The sequence below is a fragment of the Salmo trutta genome, chromosome 16, assembly GCF_901001165.1.
Source record: "Salmo trutta chromosome 16, fSalTru1.1, whole genome shotgun sequence".
Classification (NCBI taxonomy): domain Eukaryota; kingdom Metazoa; phylum Chordata; class Actinopteri; order Salmoniformes; family Salmonidae; genus Salmo; species Salmo trutta.
The window spans coordinates 12,578,156-12,604,891 of NC_042972.1; the positions used below are offsets into that span (position 1 = coordinate 12,578,156).

The 26,736-nt window shown below is 41.2% G+C and overlaps 2 protein-coding genes across 4 annotated transcripts in view; one reads left to right on the top strand and one right to left on the bottom strand.

Annotated features, from left to right (window-relative positions):
• rtf2 (replication termination factor 2) overlaps positions 1-26,736 on the bottom strand; it is a 58,086-nt gene that overhangs the window by 18,407 nt on the left and 12,943 nt on the right. The gene's annotated exons all lie outside the window — the stretch shown is intronic.
• gcnt7 (glucosaminyl (N-acetyl) transferase family member 7) lies at positions 1,880-13,997 on the top strand. Its single transcript, XM_029693032.1, has 4 exons — positions 1,880-2,355; positions 8,981-9,982; positions 10,711-10,806; positions 11,007-13,997. The coding sequence occupies exons 2-4, from the start codon at positions 8,989-8,991 to the stop codon at positions 11,243-11,245; spliced, it is 1,329 nt and encodes a 442-aa protein (XP_029548892.1). The 5' UTR covers positions 1,880-2,355; positions 8,981-8,988; the 3' UTR covers positions 11,246-13,997.

Consider the following 26,736-nt stretch of genomic DNA (forward strand, 5'->3'; position numbering starts at 1 on the left):
TTTGTTATTGAAGTAGAAGTCCTGGGAGTGCATTCTGACGAAGAACAGCAAAGGTAATCCAATTTTTCTTATAGTAAATCTTAGTTTGGTGAGTGACACACCTGGTGGGTGTCAAAATAGCTAGCCTGTGATGGCCGGGCTATCTACTCAGAATATTGCAAAATGTGCTTTCACCGAAAAGCTATTTTAAAATCGGACATAGCGATTGCATAAAGGAGTTCTGTATCTATAATTCTTAAAATAATTATGTTTTTTGTGAACGTTTATCGTGAGTAATTTAGTAAATTCACCGGAAGTGTTCGGTGGGAATGCTAGTCACATGCTAGTCACATGCTAATGTAAAAAGCTGGTTTTTGATATAAATATGAACTTGATTGAACAAAACATGCATGTATTGTGTAACATAATGTCCTAGGTGTGTCATCTGATGAAGATCATCACAGGTTAGTGCTGCATTTAGCTGTGGTTTTGGTTTTTGTGACATTATATGCTAGCTTGAAAAATGGGTGTCTGATTATTTCTGGCTGGGTACTCTGCTGACATAATCTAATGTTTTGCTTTCGTTGTAAAGCCTTTTTGAAATCGGACAGTGTGGTTAGATTAACGAGAGTCTTGTCTTTAAAATGGTGTAAAATAGTCATATGTTTGAGAAATTGAAGTAATAGCATTTCTAAGGTATTTGAAAATCGCTCCACGGGATTCCACTGGCTGTTGAGTAGGTGGGACGCAAGCATTGAACCAGACATTGTAGTCTTCTGGTGACAGCGATGGGGAAGAAATGGCAATCAACAGTGTTGTTGACCAAGTTTTGAAATCACTGCAATGGCCGGTGGAAGCAGAGTATGATGGCTAAGCAGATGGAGAAAGTTCTGGCATTTGACTGCAAATGCGGAGGGAGACGAAAAGAGAACAAAGATGGCTGTTGTATAAAACACCTGTCTTTCCGGATTATATCTTCAAACTAAGGGCAACCATGGCATCCGTGACAGAGAGGGAGAAGCGTTCAGCCATGTATGCGAACATAGCTAGCTAATACTGCCTGTGTACCAGTGCTGGTGTTGTTCTTGGTAAGCATGTTTCCATTATATTTCCATGATTCTAACAGTTCACATATTAACTAGGCCTATATTTTTTGCCAAAATGCTGCATGGACGAGTGTGGAAATTAGAATAAAAGTGCAGGAATTCATTGTTTTATTTAACTAGGCAAGTCACTTAAGAACAAATTGTTATTTACAATGACGGCCTACCCCTCCCCAAACCCGGACGACTCTGGGCCAATTGTACGCCGGCCTATGGGACTCACTATCACGATTTTTCCATAAAAACAAAACACTGACCTATGTGGATCACTACTAAATGTTTAATTCATTAATAAAACGAGAGGTTAGACACATGCAGACTAATAACGTCACACTCAGCCAAAGGAAGACAAAAGCCAACCAGCAGGGGGGACCTATTGTGTCCTGGTGGCAGCTCAATGTGACCTCTGAACATGTGGCTCTGTTAACACAACGAGGGCTAATCTCAGTCGCTGATCAGGCAGCAAACAAACCTTGGCTGGGGCTGTCGTCGCTGCTGGCCTCTCTCTACTCAGTACTAAACAAATCACAGGCAGCATAACCACCAGAGAGGTCTCAAAGAAAATAAAGAAATAGACAGAGACAGAAAGAGAAACAGACAGAGGCAAGGAAATGAGAAAGGCAAAGAGAAAGGCAAACAGGCAAGTAAATGATACTCCATGCTGTGACTGCTGCACATCTGAAAATGGAAGAAAGGAGATTGGGGTGAGAGAGGAGAGAAAAAAGAAAGAGAGAAAGAGAGAAAAAAAGGGAGAACGAAAGAAAGAGAGATGGGGTGAGAGGATGAGAGAGCGAAAAGAGAGAGGAGGAGGAAGACAGTAAAAAGGAAGTCAGGAGTAGTTTGAATGGGGAGGAGACTGTTGGTTGCCGGTGCTTGTGTATGAGTCTGTGTGTGTGTGCCAAATGAGAGAGAAGCCGCCTGTTACCAGGCAGGGCCGGCCAACGTCTCAGGGGAAATGCAGAGGGAGTGCTTCAAAAACAGACGCGAGGGCAAGAAATGACAGATGCAGACGCACACACAAAACAAAACAACTGGGAAACACGCAGAGCACAGCGACCTTGCGAGGCACGTGCTGCCCAGAGACAACTACAACAAAAGCAGGGAGCAGCAACAGCTTCAGCTCAACCCGCCCATCGCTTGCCGACCAATGGTTCCAGCTCCCTGTGTGCACCTGGCTTGACTCCCTGCTGGTTTCGGCTCGCCATGTTTTGGTCAGGGGCTTAATGTTTAAGATCTTCTTCAGCAAAAGGACCCGGGCAAAACTGCAATTAAGGTAACTGGCTAGCCTTAGCCCGAGGCTCTTTCTCTGTGCGTGTGTTTCATCAACTCTTGGAAGTGATGAAAAGATTGTATTTATTGAAATGGTGGTGGTAACACACATCGCCCCGATGAGCTTTTAATTACAAACACCTAAGAGTGTTTGAATATTGAGTTCATTAACTGGTGATAAAAATAAACGTATGGCTTTATGAGAACTAGCAGTGTTTAATCTAATAACGGCAACAGGTGGTGTTAAAGTCAGCTCTTTTTGGAAATCATGTATTCATAAACTGATCTATAGTGACCTACCGGATCAACTGATCTATAGTGACATACCGGATCAACTGATCTATAGTGACATACCGGATCAACTGATCTATAGTGACATACCGGATCAACTGATCTATAGTGACATACCGGATCAACTGATCTGTAGTGACATACTGGATGAACTATAGATCAATTAATGCAATATGTTACTATAGATCAGTTTATCCAGTATGTCAGTACCGATCAGTTTATCCAGTATGTCAGTAGACCGGTTTATCCAGTATGTCAGTGACATACTGGATAAACTGCATTCTCCAGTTGTCAAAATTAAATAACTCCAGTCGAAGATTTAACTTCCAGTTAAAACGTTTCCTATTAACTGTTACTGCAATAATGAATCAATGCCAGTTAAAACATTTGTCATAAGCAAACAAGACAGCTACTCTACTTCATGAGTCAATATGCCTAGACAGCTTTCTCTGTCTGTTGACGTAGTTACTGCAGAGATCAAATTAGTTTGTTCTTTTCCTAATGTCACAATGGCCTGTGTCCTTTCTGTGGGAGACCCTTGTGATCTCATTACACTCTCACACGTTTCCATAACAAGCCCGATATCCAAATCTCTGTGACGGGTTGCCACCGATTACAGGGTTTCAGCAAGTCTCAGGTGAATACGTCTCTCTAGTGTGCTGTTAGGCGACTCTAGAGGGTGTTAAAGAGCAAAATGTCTCCCTTTTCTAGACGATTCTTATTGACTCTCGGTGAACGAAGCGAAGCAGTGTAGCTCACTTCTTAGGGAGATAATTCATCCGTTAGCAGGAGCAACTGGTAGACCAACGTGATGATTAAGCTGTGTCCACTTATTATTGAAAAATGTAAATGAATGAAGGTAATGATGGCCATGTGCTTCTATTTAGAGAAGGGATATTGTATTTAGGAGCTAGAGTTTGTCAGTGTTTCCGCTGCAGTCATTTACATATGGCGTGGCGCCACAGCAAAATCATTGCTAGATCCTCCAAAAAAATATGTAATATGAAGAAAAAAAACACTTTGAAGATGCTAGAACAGGCAATATTTACTTTTCTTCTGCAAACAAAACAAGTAATGAATATAAAAATCAGACTACCCCATAGTAGAATAGTTCATCTATTTACAGTGCCTTCAGAAAGTATTCACACCCCTCGACATTTTCCACATTCTGTTGTGTTACAGCCTGAATTTAAAATGGATAAAATTGTGATTTTCTGACACAATACCCCATAATGTCAAAGTCATGTGAAGTGTTGGTCCCATGTTTCATGAGCTGAAATAAAATATCCCAGAAATGTTACATAAGCACAAAAAGCTAATTTCTCACAAATGTTGTACACAAAATGGTTTACATCCTATATAGTGAGCATTTGTCCATTGCCAAGATAATCCATCCATCTGACAGGAGTGGAATATCAAGAATCTGATTAAACAGCATGATCATTACACAGGTGCACCTTTTGCTGGGGAAAATAAAAGGCCACTAAAATGTGCAGTTTTGTCACACAACACAATGTCAAAGATGTCTGAAGTTGAGGGAGCATGCAATTGGCATGCTGACTGCAGGCATGTCCACCGGAGCTGTTGCCAGAGAATTGAACTTACATTTCTCTACCATAAGCCGACTCCAACGTAATTGTAGAGAATTTGGCAGTACGTCCAACCGCAGACTATGTGTAACCACGTCAGCCCAGGACTTCCACATTCGGCTTCTTCACCTGCGGGATCATCTGAAACCAGCCATCTGGATATCTTATGAAACTGTGGGTTTGCACAACCAAATTTCTGCACAAACTGTCAGAAACTGTCTCAGGGATGCTCACCTTCGATGGCCACTGGCACGCTGGAGAAGTGTGCTCTTCACGGATCAATCCCGGTTTCAACTGTACCGGGCAGATGGCAGATAGCGTGTATGGTGTTGTGTGGGCAAGCGGAGTGCCCAATGGTGGCGGTGGGGTTATAGTATGGGCAGGCATAAGCTACAGACAACGAACACAATTGCATTTTATCAATGGCAATTCGAATGCACAGAGATACCCTGACGAGATCCTGAGGCCCATTGTCATGTCATTCATCCGCCGCCACACCTCATGTTTCAGCATGATAATGTACAGCCCCGTGTATCTGTACACAATTCCTGGAAGCTGAAAATGTCCCAGTTATGTCATGGCCTGCATGCTCAATGTCACCCATTCAGCATGTTTGGGATGATCTGGATCGATGTGTACGACAGCGTGTTCCAGTTCCCGCCAATATCCAGCAACTTTGCACAGCCATTAAAGAGGAGTGGGACAACATTCCACAGACCACAATCAACAGCCTGATCAACTCTATAGGAAAATGTGTCATGCTGCATGAGGCAAATGGTGGTCACACAGAATACCGACTGGTTTTCTGCTCCACGTCCCGACCTTTTTTTCTAAGGCATCTGGGACCAACATATGCATATCTGTATTCCCAGTCATGTGAAATCCATAGATTAGGGCCTAATGTATTTATTTTAAATTGACTGATTTCCTCATATGAAACTGCAACTCTAAAATCGTAGAAATGTTTGCATGTTGCGTTTATTTTTGTTTAGTCTAAAAATGAAAAGCTGAAATGTCGTGAGTCAGTAAGTATTCAATCATTACATTTACATTACATTTAAGTCATTTAGCAGACGCTCTTATCCAGAGCGACTTACAAATTGGTGCATTCACCTTAAGATATCCAGTGGAACAACCACTTTATTCCTTAAAGAGGTGGGGTAAGGAATAAAGTGGTTGTTCCACTGGATATCTTAAGGTGAATGCACCAATTTGGTATTCCTTAAAGAGGTGGGGTTTCAGGTGTCTCCGGAAGGTGGTGATTGAATCCCTTTTATGGGAGTAAAAATGTGCTTAACAAGTCACATAAAAAGTTGCATGGACTCACTATGTGCAATAATAGTGTTTAACATCATTTTTTTATGACTACCTCATCTCTGTACCCCACACAAACAATTATCTGTAAGGTCTCGCAGTCGAGCAGTGAATTTCAAATACAACCATAAAGACCAGGGAGGTTTTTCTAATGCCTCGCATTGAAGATCCCCCATTGGTAGACAAAATAAATAAATAAAAGAAGCAGACATTGAATATCCCTTTGAGCGTGGTGAAGTTATTAATTATACTTTGAATGGTTTATCAATACACCCAGTCACTACAAAGATACAGGCGTCCTTCCTAACTCAGTTGCCTCAAGAGGAAGGAAACCGTTCAACGATTTCACCATGAGGCCAATGGTGACTTTTAAACAGTTACAGAGTTGGATGGCTGAGATAGGAGAAAACTGAGGATGGATCACCAGCATTGTATTTACTCCACAATACTAACCTAAATTACGGAGAGAAACGAAGGAAGCCTGTACAGAATACAAATACTCCAAAACATGCATCCTGTTTGCAATAAGGCACTAATGTAAAACTGCAAAGAATATGGCAATGACATTCACTTTATGTCCTGAATACAAAGCATTATGTTTGGGGCATATCCAACAACAACACATCACTGAGTACCACTCTTCATATTTTCAAGCATGGTGTTGGCTGCATCATGGTATGGGTATGCTTGTCATCGGCCATGACTAGGGAGTTTTTTTTAATATAAAAATAAATGGAATAGAACTAAGCACACAGGCAAAATCCTAGAGGAAAACCTGGTTCAGTCTGCTTTCCAACAGACACTGGGAAACAAATTCACCTTTCAGCAGGACAATAACGAAAAACACAAGGCCAAATAAACACAACGTTCCTGAGTGTTACAGTTGTGACTTAAATTGGCTTGAAAATCTATGGCAAGACTTGAAAATGGCTGTCTAGCAATGATCAACAACCAACTTGACAGATCTTGAATAATGTGCAAATATTGTACAATCCAGGTGTGCAAAGCTCTTAGAGACTTATCCAGAAAGACTCATAGCTGTAATCACTGTCAAAGGTGATTCTAACATGTATTAAATCAGGGTTGTGAATACTTAAGTAAATTACATATTTCTGTATTTAATTTTCAAAAAACATTTTTACATTTCCCATTATGGGATATTGTGTGTAGATGGGTGAAAAGAAAAATCTATTTAATCAATTTTGAATTCAGGCTGTAACACAACAAAATGTGGAATAAGTAAAGGGGTATGAATACTTTCTTTAAGGCACTGTACCTAGTCTGCTTTTTGTTGTGTGTTCTATACAAGATAAATATTCCTCTACAGGTGCATCCATGTGCCATAGGGGGGAAACATGCATTCTGACAAGCACTCAATGCACAAGTTTTGCAATTGCGGGGAAAACAGCAGGTTTGATGGCCATTGTTAAAAATAGGGGGATCCTAGTTTTCCATTCCTACTTTATTTATTTCTCAACTCCTAAATATGCAGTGCCATGGTTAATTAAGCATGTTACCGCTCCACAATTTGCTATGAGTGCATAGAGGAGAGTGGGGCTAGAGGTAACAAGGCTCAATTGCAGGGTAAAACACCACCCCACCTAAAAATATGTTTATGTGAGAAGTAGAGTTACCCCGGGTAGCAGTTTACCAAGTTACCCTAAAAGGTAGTGCTACATTACATTCACTGTGTTTATGTACGTTTTTTGGGACATAAAATTCATCAGTAGGATGCTAACTAGTCAAAAGATCACATTTGGTATCTTGAAAATGATTAGCCAAACAGGGTACAGTGGGTAAATGCAGATTGGAAACACCATGCTTTAATCAAATCAAATCAAATTTATTTATATAGCCCTTCTTACATCAGCTGATATCACAAAGTGCTGTACAGAAACCCAGCCTAAAACCCCAAACAGCAAGCAATGCAGGTGTAGAAGCACGGTGGCTAGGAAAAACTCTCTAGAAAGGCCAAAACCTAGGAAGAAACCTAGAGAGGAACCAGGCTATGAGGGGTGGCCAGTCCTCTTCTGGCTGTGCCGGGTGGAGATTATAACAGCACATGGCCTAGATGTTCAAATGTTCATAAATGACCAGCATTGTCAAATAATAATAATCAGGGTGCAACAAGTCAGTAACACAAGAGTAAGTGTCAGTTGGCTTTTTCATAGCCGATCTTTGAGAGTATCTCTACCGCTCCTGCTGTCTCTAGAGAGTTGAAAACAGCAGGTCTGGGACAGATAGCACGTCCGGTGAACAGGTCAGGGTTCCATAGCTGCAGGCAGAACAGTTGGAACTGGAGCAGCAGCACGGCCAGGTGAACTTTAGCCTATTTATTTATTGCCAAAATACTGCATCAGTTGGGCAACAGGTGAAAATGCTCATTGCTAAAAGCATACCTGAAATATGGAACATGCATAGGCTATATGCATGCTCCAATATGTTAAAAATAATTTAAACAAATATATTAACCAATATGGTGTCAACATAATTTAAACAAAAATCATTTTGGACTAGAATGTCCTTTTAAAAAGTCACCAGAACTGAGCATCTCAGTGCATCTTCATACATATTTTTTTAATGTTTTATTTAACCAGGAAGAAATCCCTCTTTTGCAATGGAGACCTGACCAAGAAAGCAGCAGCAGTCAATACAACATTAAAACATTTCGACATACAATACGGGGCGGCAGGGTAGCCTAGGGGTTAGAGCGTTGGACTAGTAACCGAAAGGTTGCAAGTTCGAATCCCCGAGCTGACAAAGTACAAATCTGACGTTCTGCCCCTGAACAGGCAGTTAACCCATTGTTCCTAGGCCGTCATTGAAAATACAAATTTGTTCTTAACTGACTTGCCTAGTTTTTTGGGACATAAAAAAAAAAAGGTTAAAAAAATAAATACAAACAGCACATCATTAAGAGTGGATTAGGACGACAGGAAACACTGACACACCTCCTCAACAGAATCTTGGGCCAGAGTTTTAAACTCACTGAAACGTAGTTTGCAGACAGTAAAGGAAGCAATTACCTAGTAGACCGCGTCTGGTAACTGCTAGTGGTAAAGGAGAGCAAGCTACCTGTGATTAGTGATTCATTTCTTCAACTTCCTGAGCCGGGTTCCTAAGTCCATCTAGCAGCACTGGCTATGTATTTTCACTCTAAACACTTGTTTCATGAGTCATCTGTTATTATCGGACTACTACGAGCTCCACAGAAAGCTGCTCTTTCTTGCTGTGTGCTGGATCGTTAAACACCTCTAGAAATAACCCCAAACTAAGCAGCAACAAGGAAACAAAACAGAGTCTCAGATTGTAAAACATTGCCATGGATAATTTTGGTTCCTCTATATGGAAAGGTCAGAGTCTTAGAGACTTTTAATGTCTCGAGTCGGGCTTTGTTGTTTCAAAGCAGAGCCTAACCTTGGTCTTTTGTTGCAGGTGGTTGCATGGTGTCCATCCGGTGCTGGACTATTATGCTCCAGCTGGAAGGCACCAAGTGCAGTTTCCTGTTCTGCCTGGGAATCTGCATGTTCATCTGCTCTGTGATCTACCTGAGTACCAAGGCCCCTACAGATCCCCAAGCTCAGCACGGGCCCTTGGGCTGCAGGCCCTTCTCCCAGTACTGCCAAGCCTTCCTCCCCAGCACTGAGGGCTCTCCAGCATGGCAACGCCGCGACTGCCAGGTGGAGAGCAATCTTCTGGGTATGGGGGATGGAGGTGGGGACCTGGACTGCTCCCGCCTGGTGAGGGAGCTCCACTTCATCACCAGCCCGCTGAGTCGTGAGGAGGAAGACTACCCTCTGGCCTTCATCCTCACCGTCCACAAGGAGCTGGAGCTGCTTGTGCGCCTGCTGAGGGCCATCTATGCACCCCAGAATATCTACTGTGTCCATGTGGACGTCAAGGCTCCACAGGAGTACAGTGAAGCCGTGGAAAGCCTGGTGGGCTGCTTCCCCAACGTGTTCCTGGCCAGCCGCAGCGAGATGGTGACCTACGCCGGCTTCTCGCGGCTACAGGCTGACATCAACTGTATGAGGGACCTGGCGGCATCTACGGTGCCCTGGAGGAAGGTGGTCAACCTGTGCGGCCAGGACTTCCCTGTCAAGAGCAACCTGGAGCTGGTGCGCTACATGCAGAGCAAGGAGTGGAGGGACAGGAACATGACCCCGGGCATCAAGCAGCCGGCGTCCATGAGGCACCGGACTCAGCTGAGCTACAGGGAGATCAGGGGCTCCCACGTGGCCCCCAAGCGAGGAGCACCAAAGAAGGGTGCTCCACCCCACGGGGTGCAGATTTACTTTGGAACAGCCTACTACGCGCTAACAAGGACCTTTGTGGAGTTTGTACTGAGAAGTCAGGTGTCCAGGGACTTGCTGGAGTGGTCCAAAGACACATTCAGCCCAGATGAGCACTACTGGGTGACACTCAATCACATCAAAGGTAAAGGCCAGGCTTTAGAACCGCTCATAAAAAGCAACTTTGTAATACAGTGGCCAATAGAAGTTAATCTCCACAACACAATTGATACTGAGCTTATGTCAATATATAGGGACATTTAGAACTGTTACATCCCTGAGGAAAACAGATGAGACTTCTACAACCCTAGACCTTTCCATATGCTACACACAACCTTTCCAATTTGAAATGCATTCCAAAAGCAAACACCTAGGAGACGAAAAAGCTATGAGAAGTAGATAAATCCTTGAACAGTGAAGTAGATAAATCCTTTGAACAGTGAACACCCCAAACAAATTTATTTGGGGTGTTCACTGTTCAAAGATTACTTTTAGCCTTTATAAAGCTTGAAACTTAAAGGAATGGGTTCAACATCCCCACATTGTTTCAAGTACAGTAGGCCAGCCTAGCTCAATCAATTTTATAAAGCCATTTTTACATGAGCAGTTGTCACAAAGTGCTTTACAGATACTCAGCCTAAATCCCCAAAGAGCAAGTAATGCAGATGCACAGTGGCTAGGAAAAACTCCCTAGAAGGACTTAAAATTAAGTTTGGGGGAATTCATTCATACGGTAGGCTCTGATTTATTTGCAGCTTGCTTATCTACAGTGTATGAGTAGATCAGTGTCCCATGAATCATTGATGATAATCAAAAGGCTATGAATAATGAGAATGAGATTTAATCTGTTTTGGATCGGTTATCTGCTCCTAGAAGCGCCAGGAAGTCATGTAGACGGAGGTTGGAGCGGCGAGATCCGGGCGATAAAATGGAGGGACCAAGAGGGGACGAAACACAATGGATGCAAAGGTACAACAACTCCTGATCCCAGTCATTGTCAGTTTACAGTCTTGACCTCACTTGTCTAGGGCATGTTTTGCTCTTTGGTTCCAGATTAGATTAGCCTTCTGATTAGGAAGTAAACAGTTTACACAACAGCAGTTGATAGATTTTGACACTGATCTGATCTCATCTTGATGCCCTTTCTGCTGCTGCTCGTCTTTCCGCAGGTCGTTATGTCAGGGACATCTGCATCTACGGTCTGGAGGATTTGCAGTGGATCATCAACAGAAACAGCATGTTTGCCAACAAGTTTGAGAGCAAGACCTTCCCAGATGCTTTGGACTGCCTGGAGCAGTGGCACAGGGAAAAGGTCCTGCAGCAAGCCACGGTTCCCATTCAGTCATGGTGGCAACTTGCCACGCAAGGCAACAAAACTGGTCTTTTCAACGCCACAGTGGGACTTTGACGAGGCCGTGGGGTTCCCCCTGACCGGAATGGATGTACATCTCAAATAGACTTGTTGGTTACTGTATCGCTTTAGAGGGCTGTACTAAAGTGTGCTGCTAGGGTGTGCTGCGTTAAGCCCAAATCTCGAGAATGTCACTGCATGGATACGTAATTAAAAGCTGAAATCCCCTTCTATCGTAGGAAAACGAATGCGAGGTGGCCAGAGAACACTTGTTATTGACATATCTCGGTTGTCCTGAAACGCTTTGTGATAAAAAATAGACTTGGTGTACCACTGAAGCCGCATGCCTGCCAGTCGAAATAGTTTCTGCAAATATTATGACAACTTTGTGAACATTTTGTTCGTTTTTTCGGCTGTTTGAGCACACATTTTTTTATTGAGACAAATCAAAGTTCAGTAGCCAAAGTCTACGCCCGTTCGTCAGTGATTGGTCTACAGTACTACTCCTACTAGGAGTGGGAATAGGGCTGGGCGATATGGACAAAATATCATATTACAATAATTTGGACGGTATTTTATGTTTTTGAATAAAAGTTCTAAATATGCTTTATGAGTAGTTATAGGATGTCAACACATTTCAGTGGGGGTTCTCTCTATTTATACCACGTATCAAACTCATTCCACAGAGGGCCGAGTGTCTGTTGGTTTTTTCTCCTCCCTTGTACTTGATTGATGAATTAAGGTCACTGATTAGTAAAGAACTCCCCTCATCTGGTTGTCTAGGTCTTAATTGAAAGGAAAAAACAAAAACCCCTTATTCATACTGTTCTATCCAATTCCAAACAAGAATAATTTTCATCGTTTTCATACATTTTGTCAGGAAGCCTAGTGGTTAGAGCATTTGGCCAGTAACCAAAAGGTTGCTAGATCGAATCCCCGAGCTGACAAGGTAAAAATCTGTCGTTTTGCCCCTGAACAAGGCAGTTAACCCACTGTTCCTAGGCCATCATTGTAAATAAGAATTTGTTCTTAACTGACTTTCCTAGTTAAATAAAATAAAATATTCCTGCGCTTTTATTATCATTTCCACAGTGGTCCATGTAGCATTTGGGCAAAAAAATAGGCCTCGTTAATATGTGAACTGTTAGAATCATGGAAATATAATGGAAACATGCTTACCAAGAACAACACCAGCACTGGTACACAGGCAGTATTAGCTAGCTATGTTTGCTCTGTACATTTAGCAAGCTAGCTAGCCAGCTAACTAGTAATTAGCATGAGTGGTTAAGAAAAGACAAACTGGCAGATAGTTGTTTGCAGATAGTAAGACACACAAAACAAATAATGTATAGAACGCTTGTGGAAAGGAACATGTCACCAACATTTGAACATACGAAGTTAACGGCAAGAAAATGCTTGTGGTCGAGCAACTGTTCTCTCCTTGAGTGACAGTAGGCAGGTAGGGCTTGGTGTGGTTAGCAACATGCAGCAGCAGGAGGAGAGAGAGGACTCAAGTAGCAAACAGAGTAACTATAAAAACCAATATTATACACGCTAGAGTTTCGTATCACATTTAACAAACCAAACATTGAAATACTGTTATAGAAGGTAAAGTAAAAACTCAAACCGGTCCGTGCATCAATACTGGTACTGTATATAGTAAAATAGGGTATACCGCCCAGACCTAAGTGAGAAGTATGGACGGGATTCTTCAATGATGTGTTTGTTGTCATTCAACGAGAGATGACTAGTTTTCACGCACATTTTTTCACTTGAGAAATACTCCACCAAACATCTTAGACGTAAAATTGCATGACTAAGAAACCTCTGCAAAAATGTCAACATTTATTACAGATTTCTTGATTAATCTTACATTAATTTGGGATATTTTGAGGAAGTGTACTGGCTATGTTGTTGCTAGGGTGGCTCAAGAGGGACAAATATTCATTTTTGTAATATTGCCACTTTGTTTCTAGACGAGTTCTGCTTGGAGCAAACCAAACCTCGAACTATGTATGCAGACGCCTTAAGGGGCACATTGGTTGAGAGGATGACGCAACCATAATCAGTAAGGAATTCATAAGTCCCCCCCGCTGCGCCACACAAGGCCCTTCAGAGACATGTGGTGCACTTTGACAACAGACCCAAATAGGCCACTGTACCAAAGGGATTCAGTAAACTTTACAGGCGAGACCAATACACAACTCTCTGAACATGGCGGCTTAGAGGTGTGGCAACAACTTGAATATTTATTGCCATTTCAAATACTAAAATAAAACTTTTTTTTCTTTTTTTTTTACACTGGATTACATGTTAAGAACAATCTATTTAAAGTAAACTATTATATTTGTCCTTGTGTTCTGGATTATTGTCCTGCTTAAAAAGGTGAATGTCTCCCAGTGTCTGTTGGAAAGCAGACTGAATCAAGTTTTCCTCTAGGATTTTGCCTGTGCTTAGCTCTATTCTGTCCCGTCCCGCCCGTCCCCCCCCCAACAACCTCCCTAGTCCTAGCCAAGGATACACATAACATGATGCAGCCACCACCATGCTTGAAAATATAAAGCGTGGTACTCAGTGATGCGTTGTGTTGGATTTGCCCCAAACATAACATTTTGTATTCAGGACAAACATTTTTTTCAGTTTTATTTGAGTGCCTTATTGTAAACAAGATGCATATTTTTGTAATTTTTTATTCTGTACAGTCTTACTTCTTTTCACTCTGTCATTTCAGTTAGTATTGTGGAGTAACTACGTTGTTGATCAGTCCTCAGTTCTCTCCTTTCACAGCTATTAAACTATGTTAATGTCACCATTGGCCTCATGGTTTCCTTCCTCTCCGGCAAAGTCTCTTGCAAAGCCTGTATCTTTGTAGTGACTGGGTATATTGATATTCACTGCTCGACTCGGTGTTTGAAATTCACTGCTCGACTTTGGGACATTATAGATAATTGTATGTGTGGGGTACGGAGATGAGGTAGTCATTCGCAATATCATGTTAAACACTATGGCACACAGAGTGAGTCCATTTAACTTATGTGACTTGTAAAAAAAACTAAAAATAATCCGCCCTTCACATATTTAGGCTTGCCATAAGAAAGGGGTTGAATACGTATTGACTCGACATTTGTTTTAGATTTTGTATTAATTTGTAACAATTTCTAAAAACATAATTCCACTTTGAAATGATGGGGTACTACGTGTAGGCCAGCGACAGCACTGTGTGTAAAGCTGTCATCAAGGTGAAGGGTGGCTACTTTGAAGAACATCAAATATAAAATATCTGGATTTGTTTTATACTTTTTTGGTTAATACATGATTCCATGTGTGTTATTTCATAGTTTTGATATCTTCACTATTATTCTACATTTGCACCACCTATTGAAGAGAACAGGTTCCAACAAATGGAAATTAGGAAGAGGCTTATATGGTATTCAACTTCCACATCAAACCATTTTCAAATGATGTAAAAACAATTGATTTAATATATGATATTATCAAAGGCTTTGTTTATGGAAAACGTACAGCATACATTTTTTTACCCAAAACGTGTTGTTTGTTCACTGTAAAGGAAGTGTAGCTATTCATGGCAATTCCCAAATGCTTTGAATACATTAAACAGTCAGAGAGGTGACCTGTTGTGTTGCTCCCTCTGCCTATACCACAGCAGCATCTGTTTCCCATCATCTGGCAGCTTCCTCATATAGCATGGCTCAGCCTCTGCTCAGCTGGCAAGAGGCATCATGGGAATAATGACAGGCATAGATATGGGGGTTATCTGGTTTCCATGACACCGAGGGGCGCTCAGCATTAAAGCACCGCTAGTGTGGTGGACGGCTAGGAGGTGGTTGTTACTGTCGTACGTTCACAGCACATAGGTTTTCGGAGGCCATCTGTTGTTTCTCAATAGGACTCCCTGTGTATTGTGTGTCCTATTTCTCTTATCACATTCTTACCGTAAATAGAACATGTCATCAATAAAAGGCGAGAACACAGTGGGGCAAGCATGGTGTATGGGGCAGGCATGGCGGATGGCATGGCGGATGGCGTGGTGGATGGGGCAGGTGTGGGGGATGGGGCAGGCGTGGCGGAAGGGGCAGGCGTGGCGGAAGGCATGGCAGATCGGGAAAGCATGGTGTATGGGGCAGGCGGAAGGATGGGGCAGGCATGGTGGATGGAGAAGTAGAACTGGGCGATATAGACAAAATACATATCGCGGTAAATGTACCCATTTCTTGCGATAACGATAAAATCAGCGATAAATTATGTAAAATTATTTTGGGGGAAGTGCAAGAGCTGGGTGATATGGACAAAAAGGAATATTGTGACAAATGTAACTATTTTGCTCGTTAACAATAAATACAAAGATTTGAAGAAAGTTTTAATGTATGGCGTCAAATCAGCCTCTAAAGTCCATTGTGTGCAAGATGGCACTGTCGAGCAAGATGACACATAATTGAGCAAGCGAACACTGTGTCATAAGTGCAGAAGATGGGTCACGCGAGCAGAAGATGGGTCACGCCAGCACACAGACCAGTCGAGAGCTCAGAATGTTGTCGAGCAAGCAGAGGATGAGTTGAAGCTGGGTTTTCCAAGTCATTCAGTGCTTACTATTCAAGCTGGCTAGCAAGCTAAACATACGGCTCTGAAGCGCATCTGTTTGACATCATGCACCCAAGAGGACTCAACCAATCACATGACAACACTGGACTGAAAAATGGCAAGCATTTGTTAGTTTGTCCATCACTCCAAAGAAAGTGACCAATTTAAGCTTTTATCGACACGCGTCCGACTAAGTCAGCCTCCATCAGCCTGAAATCCAATCGAGAAAAAAGAGAAATTGAAACCCAAAAGGTGTCAAGACTTGAGAGCAACATCAGAAATGTAAAGTTAAAACGAAGACAGTAAAGTATGGTTTAGAAACTCTGTGGTGAAAATTTGACAAAGACATGTGACTATTGTTGGACAATTTGATGCTTTCAAATAAAAAATGTACACATTTGAATCATGTTTCTTTGCTTAAGGTTCTATATTTTTTGATTCAAACATACTTCTTTTTGATCTGCGGCAATGATGTTCTGCTTGCCCAAACTCACACTTGCCAGCTCTCAAGTTTGGCATGTCCACTCGAGGAACATCTGTTCTCTCAAACAAATTTCTGCGCACTCAACCAATACTTCCTCTAAGCTGTGCATGCGGGTACAGAGCTCCCCCGGGACTGGAGAACAGAAGAAATATCAGCTCGCACAGAGAAGTACGAGATTGAACTTCACTCAACTTTCTAGAGTTTTCCCCCATAATTAACACTAATCAACCTTTCTCTTCTGTGGGAATTGTGATCAAATCATCGCAATATTAGCCACTTTCAATGAAACATACCGAAACAAAACAAATTATGCAAGACTTAGTATGCAAAACTAACTATGCAAGATTTTGTTGTAGGCAGAAAGCATCGAAGTATGATTCTATTGCATTGACATACACGACTCAGCCAGTACTCTACACAGACCATAACCAATCAGAGCTGCAGTAGAACTATATGCAAATAACTATTGCCATATATGGCTCGGTGCCATTCGCTTTGAACTGGATTGTGTTATAGCATGAGCAGTTGTGAGTATTCTCTGTAATAATGGTATGGGAATATTAATGCATTTTATTTTGCATAGTGGTTTCTTGCATCAAACACAACATTTTCAGTCACCTCCTTGTCTGAAGGACAAACGTCTCATGGAATGTAGGCCTACATTGAACACCACACATGATGGTAGGCCACTCTGTTAGGCCAACATTATGATCAAATAATAACAGTAGGTACTTGACCACTGTCTGAAACTGTAAATTAAAGCAGGTACAGCCTCAGTGTATTTTATTATTTTTATTTTTTTTACCTTTATTTAACTAGGCATGTCAGTTAAGAACAAATTCTTATTTACAATGACGGCACACGGTAAACAAGCGCTGGAAATTGCACCGAATTTTCCAAATGTTCAAGAGTGCCAACATTTTTTTGAGGGAACATTGCTCTGGACTGGTCTATGCGCTTGCGGCACTCATTCTCTGCTTGAGGGACCCATCCTCTGCGCGTCGACTCAGTGTTTGGTTGTTCAATGAGGTTTCATCTTGCTCGACAGCGCCATCTTGCGCGCAATGGACTTTAGATGCTGATTTGACGCGATATTAATGGACGGTTACTTTACAACTGAGATGGCCTACTTTTGAATCATACCATTTCATCTAACATATCCAGGGAATGCATGATTGATATTTTGGATGTGCAACCTGTCAAAATAGGATACAGAATGACCTTCTTTTTTTTTTTGCTCTACAGAGAAACTTGCCAACATATATTGTGTATATTGGCCTATAGGCTATATTGTTCACCACCAGGAAGTGGGAACTCAAAACACTTAGGTAGATTGCTAACTCTAAATATGATATTGTTGCTATATAACCATGTAGGCTAATTGATTAAACTAATCAGTAAATGTTGGCTAATGTCCTACAAAAACCTTTTTCCCAGGAATTTACTTTTTTTATCCCCCACACCATTAACAAACATACGCATATGAAAAACGACAAAAAACAACATCTACCTCTCCTCTGCCCAGACCCACATGCTTACACCCCCATCCCTAGTGCATGCATTATTGTTTGCCACATGGCCTTAAATTGTAGCAATTTGTTTTTCCTCGGTCGTCCATACTATTTCAATATTTCAATAATAAAATCATTAGATTTTTCTATTTTGGTAACGATGGCGGATTTATTTTTTCAGCGCTAGGCCTAGGCTACTTGATGTAGGCCTATTCACTGCAAACGGTGTGCTCTACTCCGCAGGCCCATCAAAGCCATACTTACAGCCTACCTCGGTTGTAAAGTGGTGCCATGAATTCAATATTAAAAGGTTAGAAATACATTATATACTCACAGAAAGCTGTGAGACTCTCCTTTATAACTATAACAGTAGCTGCTTTGAAAAATGTATTTTTTCACACAATTTTCCATTGCATTTTGAGCAATGGTCATATGCTTTTTCTTCTCAGAATGTATCTCTCCCTCCTCCATGCACACAGTGGGGAGAGGGAGTAAGAGTGGCTCGCTCACACAGCAGACGACTGAGAAACAGGGACAGGCAGATGCTTTCATAGCAGGAATCAACGGAATGCATAGGCTATTACTGTGGACCAAATAATGGTTTTAGAGCCACCTACAGGAACATTGTGTAGAAGAAAAAAAATTGCCGGAAATTACAGAAGTACACAAAATAAGGAGGGCAAAGTCGGTGTTGGTAACTTTGGGTTCATGGTCACAGCTTTATGGGGCAGGCATGGTGGATGAGGCACCATGGTACTTTTCTATGTGCACCATGGTATACAGAAACGGTAGCTCCTACCTTTTATTTGCTTATTTGGTTAAACATTGGCTAAACATTGTATCATTACGTTAACTCAAAAAAGAGAGAGTTGTATGTTCATATCAAGGCAAATTATTGATGCATTAGCAACGGAAATGTGGCCAACTCCATGGAATCAAACAAGTGGAAAAACAGTTACTCATTCACAAGTGAGCACAAACAGCTAAATGTTCCACAGATAGAAACCCCCCCCACCTCCACCTGACAGAAATTCCGCAGGGCACGACAGAGGACAAGCTGTACTAAAGGTTGAGTAATCTACAGTAGAAGAGTCACACAAACAGCACCACTCTCCATTAGCAAACTACCTGAAGTGACTGACTGACTGACTATAACAGCAGGTTTTGTGTAACAAAGAAAACCATGGGGGAGTGGGTAGCGTAAGTGAGGGGTAGGCTTGGGCAGTACACTGGGGTATTAGGAAATAGCCACGGGTAGAGCTTTGGCGGTCACAAATTTCGACAGCCGGTGATTGTCAAGCAAATAGCTGTTGGTCTCACATTTAGCATCTCCTGGCTTCCACACACTGATGCAGACCTCTGAAGCTTCTACATTTTAAAAAGTCAAATAAATCCATGTAATATAGCCTACACCATCACAATAAATCCATGTAATATAGCCTACACCATCACAATAAATCCATGTAATATAGCCTACACCATCACAATAAATCCATGTAATATAGCCTACACCTTCACAATAAATCCATGTAATATAGCCTACACCATCACAATAAATTAGAGGTCGACCGATTAATCGGAATGGCTGATTAATTAGAGCCGATTTGAATTTTTCATAACAATCGGTAATCGGTATTTTTGGCCACCGATTTGCCGTTCAAACAGCACCTTCGTGCGTTTTGCCAGCAGCTCTTCACAATCCTTCAAGCATTGTGCTGTTTATGACTTCAAGCCTATCAATCCCCGAGATTAGGCTGGTGTAACCCATGTGAAATGGCTAGCTAGTTAGCGGGTGCGCGCTAATAGCGTTTCAAACGTCACTCACTCTGAGACTTGGGAGTGGTTGTTCCCCTTGCTCTACATGGGTAACGCTGCTTCGAGGGTGGCTGTTGTCGATGTGTTCCTGGTTCGAGCCCAGGCAGGAGCGAGGAGAGGGACGGAAGGTATACTGTTACACTGGAAATACTAAAGTGCCTATAAGAACATCCAATAGTCAAAGGTATATGAAATACAAATCGTATAGAGAGAAATAGTCCTATAATTCCTATAATAACTACAACCTAAAACTTCTTACCTGGGAATATTGTAGACTCATGTTAAAAGGAACCACCAGCTTTCACAACTTTAGCTTTTTTTACATGGCACATATTGCACTTTTACTTTCTTCTCCAACACTTTGTTTTTCCATTAAACCAAATTGAACATGTTTCATTATTTATTTGAGGCTAAATTGATAGTATTTATGTATTATATTAAGTTAAAATAAGTGTTCATTCAGTATTGTTGTAATTGTCCTTATTACAATTTTTTTTTTAATCGTTTAAAAAAAATATCGTCCGATTAATCGGTATCGGTGTTGAAAAATCATAATCGGTCGACCTCTACAATAAATCCATGTAATATAGCCTACATCATCACAATAAATCCATGATTTATTTTTGACAGGTCTAAAGAAACATGATATGAAGAAAATGTAGTCTATTTCAGAAGAACAGAATAACATACTCTGAGTTGTCCTTACGTTAGTTCCTGATCTGGCTATGTCATATGGCAGTGGGCTATACTAGTTCATTTAGCAGACAAGATTTGCTTAGAATTCTGTGACATTATTTTATAGTATGAAGAACACAATTGAACAAAGCGATATTTTCTCTAAGCGATTTGAGGGAATGCGCACATGCAGCTATTCTGTGTTGAGCAGTTAACAACGAAATAGGTACTCCATATGCTTAATTTATAGTTATTAATTTAACTTAAGTTGTTCTACAAACGTTGGGCTATATGTTTTGATTTTTAATACATTGTAAGGCTTCATGATGTGACTAATGATGATTTGAAAAAAGTCGATTGAAAGGCATGATCTCTGCTTTGTTTTTTTGCGCAGGCTGTACACACTTCGTCAGTCTCTCATTCACAATTTCAGAACCACTTGATAATGCCTCGAATTTCCCGGTGGCATTCCCTTTGTGTGGCCATAATACACCCTAGAAAAACCCATGCCTGCCTGCCCCGAAGCACCTCTCATCTCACTCACATGGCTCTCCATCACGTGATCGGGTCTTTCTCACAGGCTACAAGTGAAGACAGACACATCCGGGACGCAGCTGCGTACGTACTTATCCAATTCCGAGGTGCATACTGAAGATATTGGAAGAACTGTCTACATTTACTTTTCATCAGCCAACAAGATGAGTAGGCCAAAGCACTAGCCTATGTCAATCAACTATCCCCCACAGTACAAAAGTCGACCTATTCTATTCTGTGTGAGAAATAAATATTCCAAACATAGTTTGGGACAGTTGTGGGATGCGATAGATCCCAAATTAATACAACCACTAGCATCAAACAAACGTTTTGAAGCAATGAGGCTGACACAGCAGATCACAACATTTAGCTTAAAATGTTTAAACTATTAGGCTATTTCTTCACAGTATAAGCGCAGCAATGCGCACATGGCTAAGCACAAATGTTCCATTAGCGGGAAAACATTATCAAAAGTGACCAAAAATGCAATTATGCATATAATGCTTTTATTAAAAAGGTGCATTTTTATGGTGAAAATTATCTTCCCCAAACTTGAAACTCACGCGCTGCTTATGTATGCCAGTTAGGCTCTACACCCCTTGTAAAGTGGATTAATGTGCTTAATTTTAAGAAGTTATTTGGCCACTTTAGTTGTGATACAAACCGTATCAAAACATATAAGCTTATGGGCTAGCCTACATGAGGTGTGCGACTATGCTTAGAAAAATTTGCAAAAAAATGCATTGTTTCTTGCGTTTATCTGGGCATCATTCACAAGTGATAATATATAATTCACAAGTGTTAGGCTAATATTGTCACCCATCAGAATATTCTTGATTTAATCTCGTCTTTACATATACTAAATAATATATGTGTGAAATTCATTTTGATGTAGAAAGGACCATTATCATGTACCTGTCTCGTAACAGGGTCAGGAAAAAAGTAATCTCTGCATCTCTGTCAAAGCGAATAGAGGACGCTTTTCCTGTGGTTCATTTTCATGCCAGCCAGGAAAGCTATACTCCTGTTGTAAAGATAAGCAATGTGCTTAATATTTGCTTAGTATTAGGAAAGTTAAGAAATAAATATAGTAAGCCTAGCCTATAGAAAGCTGAAGAGATCCTCTTTTTAATATAGGCCATCACTCTGTTTTCTCACGAAATTGCATAGCCTATAGAAATGTGGCGAAACGTTGAGCTCATGGGCTCTCATGAAGCGATTGATTTTCAAACGCATTTGCATTGATGTCAGAGTGATTAGAGGGACAACAGAGTCCTGAGTACCAGGCAGTTAGCATGTTTGGTAGGCTACTAATGACCAGCAGCATCAGAACTTGGAGAAGCCTAATTACCGTAACTAAACGGTCACATGAAATTTGATGACTCGTGACCGCCGGTGTGCCAGTAATACGGTGGCTGCAACAACCCTAGCCACGGGATGGTTTTTCAATTCCGTTGAAACTATTTACTTTAAGTTTTTTTTTTTATAAATTGGAATATTAGTAGATACTTTTTAAGTACAGTGCCTTCAGAAAGTATTCATAGCCCTTGATTTTTCTCTCTCACCCATATACACACAATAACCCATCATGACAAGGTGAAAACATGTTTACAGAAATGTTAGCAAATGTATTGAAATAAAATACAGAAATCTCATTTCATTCATGTCACACTCCTTTGCTGACACTCCAAATTGAGATTAGGTGCATCCAATTTCCTTTGATCATCCTTGAAATGTCACTACAACTAGAGTTCTGGTACCCAACATGAGCCAGACTGACCCCGACTGACTTCATCAGGAAATGCATCGCCGACATTGTACCCTCAGTGAAGATTCACTGCTTCCCCAATCAAAAGCCCTGGATTAACACAAAGGTTGGCACTAAGGTAAAGGACAGGGGCACCCACACACAAAGCTATCACAGCCAACTCCGATGCTAGGGCTGAGGACACAAACAAGTACAAGAAGTCCTGCTACAACCTCTGCAGAGCCAAAAGGACAATATAGGCTTAAAATGGAATCCTATTACACAGACTCCGATACCTGCTGCATGTGGCAGGGGCTACAGTCCATTACGGATTACAAAGGAAGAGACAGCTGGGATCTGCCCAACAATGCCTCTCTACCAGACAAACGTAATGCACGTTATGCACTCTTTGACAAAAACAACACCAAGCCTTGCATGAGGGCCCCCGCCAACCCAGAGGACTGGGTGACCTCGCTCTGAGGCTGACGTGAGTAAGGTTTTCAATCAGGTCAACACTCGCAAGGCCACGGGGCTGGATGGTTTTCCAGGGAACATCCTCAGAGCATGTGCAGAAGAGCTGGCAACCATATTCCTGGTAATTTTAAACCTCTCCTTGTCCCAGTCTGTAATCCCCAAGTCTCAAGCTGAACACCATCATTCCTATTCCCAAGAACTCTAACATGCTGACCACACCCCCCGCGTTGTATGCATGAGCATTGCAAAATAAATGTACACATACATGTTATTCAATCATTGCACCCACACTGCTTGCACGCGTCTGCGTAGCCAGGCGCTAAAATAGAACTTGGTTCTATTTGTGACACTTGACACTCTGCAAGTCCCACCTCTCCCATCTCCTCATAGTTTTTTAGGAGCAAATACCCACGTGGGTGATTGAAAGATGAACTGAGGTCCACACTCCAGTCCAGTTGGTGGTGGTAATTCACATTAAAGTTGTAAAGCCAACATAAAGTCCAAAGAAGAAGAAGAAGCCTGAAGGAGGAGAGATTACTGGAAACAAACTTAGTTTACACTTTTATCTGTGGATTAATTACCGGCATTGAGGACATTGTGCATTTCAGGTAAAATAACAACCCAACGCTTATATCCCAGGACAAATTAGCTAGCAACATTAAGCTAGCTAGCTAAATTGCCCCCAAAAAATTATGCTTTTCGACCTGTCCCCAAATGAATATAGTTTCTTCAGAGTTCTTTTTGATATCTCAACCTGTGTGTCCTGATCAGTCTGGTGTGGGTGGAAAAAAATCGACATGCGCACGAGCGGTGTGGTCAGCACGTAAGGCTACCTGCCACAATGACTACGGCCCTGTAGCACTCACGTCTGTAATCAGGAATCGCTTTGAAAGGCTGGGTATTGCACACAACTCTATCATCCCAGACACCCTAGATCCACTCCAAATTGCATACCACACCAACCAATCCATAGACAACACAATCTCAATTGCACTCCACACTGCCCTCACCCACCCTAGATAAGTAGAATGCCTTGCAAAAATATTCAGACCCCTTGGATTTCTTAAAATGTGTTAAAGTGTGATTAAAATTTATGTAATTGTAATTTCCTTGTCAATCTACACAAAATACTTGAATGTCAAAGTGGAAGAAAAAATATACAATTTAAGGGGGAAAAAATGCATAACTAAAATAGTCATTGCATAAGTATTCAGGCCCATTGTTTAGGCAAGCCTAAATTAGTTCAAGAGTAAAATTTGGCTAAACAAATCACATGGAGTCCATGTAACTTAAACAACATCTGTAAGGTCCCTCAGTCAAGTATTGCATTTCAATGCCAGATTTACCTACAAAGACCAGGGACATTTTTGAAAGCCTCAAAGAAGTTCAGTGATTGTTAACAACAACAAACCAGACACTGAATATATCTTTAAGCATGATCAACTTCATAGATATGCTATGGATTAGGTATTAAACCACCCAGACACATCAAAGATACAGCCGTCCTTCTGAACTGAGCAGCAGGACAGGAATGAAACTGCTTAGTGATATTACGATGGGGCTATTGGCTACAGAGTTCAATGGCTGTGATGGGAGAACACTGAGGATGTATCCACAACATTGTAGTGACTCCACAATAATGACCTAAATTACAGAGTAAAAGAAGAAAACAAATATACACAATCCATTTTTTTCCAACCATGCATCTTGTATGCAAAGGCGCTGAAGTAATACTGTGAAAAAAACACAGCAAGGGAGGTCCCATTTTAAATCCAAATGCCAATACATCACTGGGGCCGAGCACCCTGCCATCCAGGACCTCTATATCAGAGAGTGTGAAAGGAATGTTCTCTCTGCTTCTGTGCGGCAAGCGTTACCGGAGCAACAAGTCTGAAACCAACAGGCTCCTGAACAGCTTCTATTCCCAAGCCATAAGACTGTTAAATACAGTGGGCTCTAAAATTACTGGCACCCCTGACTGGCAATGCACAAACAATACTTTAAAAATATAAACAATATAATTATAGAGATAAACTCAAAATACCAACATGTGAGAAATACTGTACTTTATTAATGTTTCAATGGAACCCACCAAAATCATACAATTATTTAATACAAAATACATTTCACCAAAATCAAGGTTTCATAATTATTGGCACTCCTCATTTAGTACTTAGTGCAACCACCTCTGGCAAGGATAACAGCATGGTCTTTTCCTGTAATGTTTGACAAGGTTAAGGAACACATTTGGAGGGATTTTGGACCATTCCTCTATGCAGATCCTTTCAAGATCCTTCACATTCTTGGGTTTGCGCTTATCAACTGCCCTCTTCCACTCAGACCACAGGTTTTCGATTGGATTGAGGTCCGGCGACTGAGATGGCCATGGCAGAACATTGATTTTGTTGTCACAGAACCATTTCTGTGTGGATCTTGAGGTATGTTTTGGGTCATTGTCCTGTTGGAAAGTCCAAATACAGCCAAGTCCCAGCCTTCTGGCAACCAGATTGTCAGCCAAAATTGCCTGACACTTGGTGGAATTCATTATGCCATCAATCTTAACCAGTGCCTCTGGACCTCTGGAATTAAAACAGCCCCAAAACATCACTGACCCACCACCATATTTCACCGTGGGTATGAGGTGCCTCTCCTTGTATGCATCTCTGTTTCGACGCCAAACATGCCGATGCTGTATCTGACCAAAACGTTCAATTTTGGTCTCATCTGACCAGAGCACCTTCTTCCAATCATAATTTAAATGACATTTGGCAAACTCCAAGTGCTTGCGTCTGTGTCTTGGGGTCATTAAGGGCTTTCTTCTGGCAACCCTTCCAAAGAGTCTGTGGTTGTGGAGGTGGCATCTGATGGTGCTTTTTGAAACCTGGTGACCCCAAGACGCCTCCAAGGCCTGGAATTCTTTCACAGTGATTCGTGGGGATTTTGTTGCTTCTCTCACCATCCTCCTCCCTATCCTGGGGGGCAAAATACATTTGCGTCCTCTACCCGTGAGGTTTTCAACTATTCCATATCTTTTGAATTTTTTTATAATTGCCCTGACAGTGCTCAGTCATATATTCAATCGTTTGTGGATCATCTTGTAGCCATTAACAGATTTATAAAAGGTCTACGACCATCTGTCTCTTTTGAACTGCCAGTTCTTTTCTTTATGGTGTTGGATGACAAAGGGATATTGCATGCGTGTTACCTCATTTTTATACCCTAGTGAAAAAGGAAGTGATGTAATGGCTCAATATAGTTTCTTAACACTTAGATAAACTTAAATAAGTGGAATTTAATTCCTGGTTTAATTTTGGTAGATGTTATTTACAATAATATTTAAGGGTGCCATTAATTGTCAAACCTTGATTTGGAGGACATTGATTTTTAATTAAATCAATAAATGATTTTGGTGGGTTCAATTGAAACATTAATAAAGTACAGTATTTTTCACATGTTGGTATTTTGAGTTTCTCTATAATTATATTGTTTATATTTTTTTAAAGTATTGTTTGTGCATTGCCAGTCAGGGGTGCCAGTAATTTTGGAGCCCACTGTAGCTAACAAAACGGCTACACAGACTGACTATATACACAAACAGGATTGACTGTGTCCAAATACCCATACTAGCGTACTACATACTTTAACTGCATACTATGTACTCATCATCGCATACTATTTAGCACATAACGTTTAGTAAAAAGTATGTAGT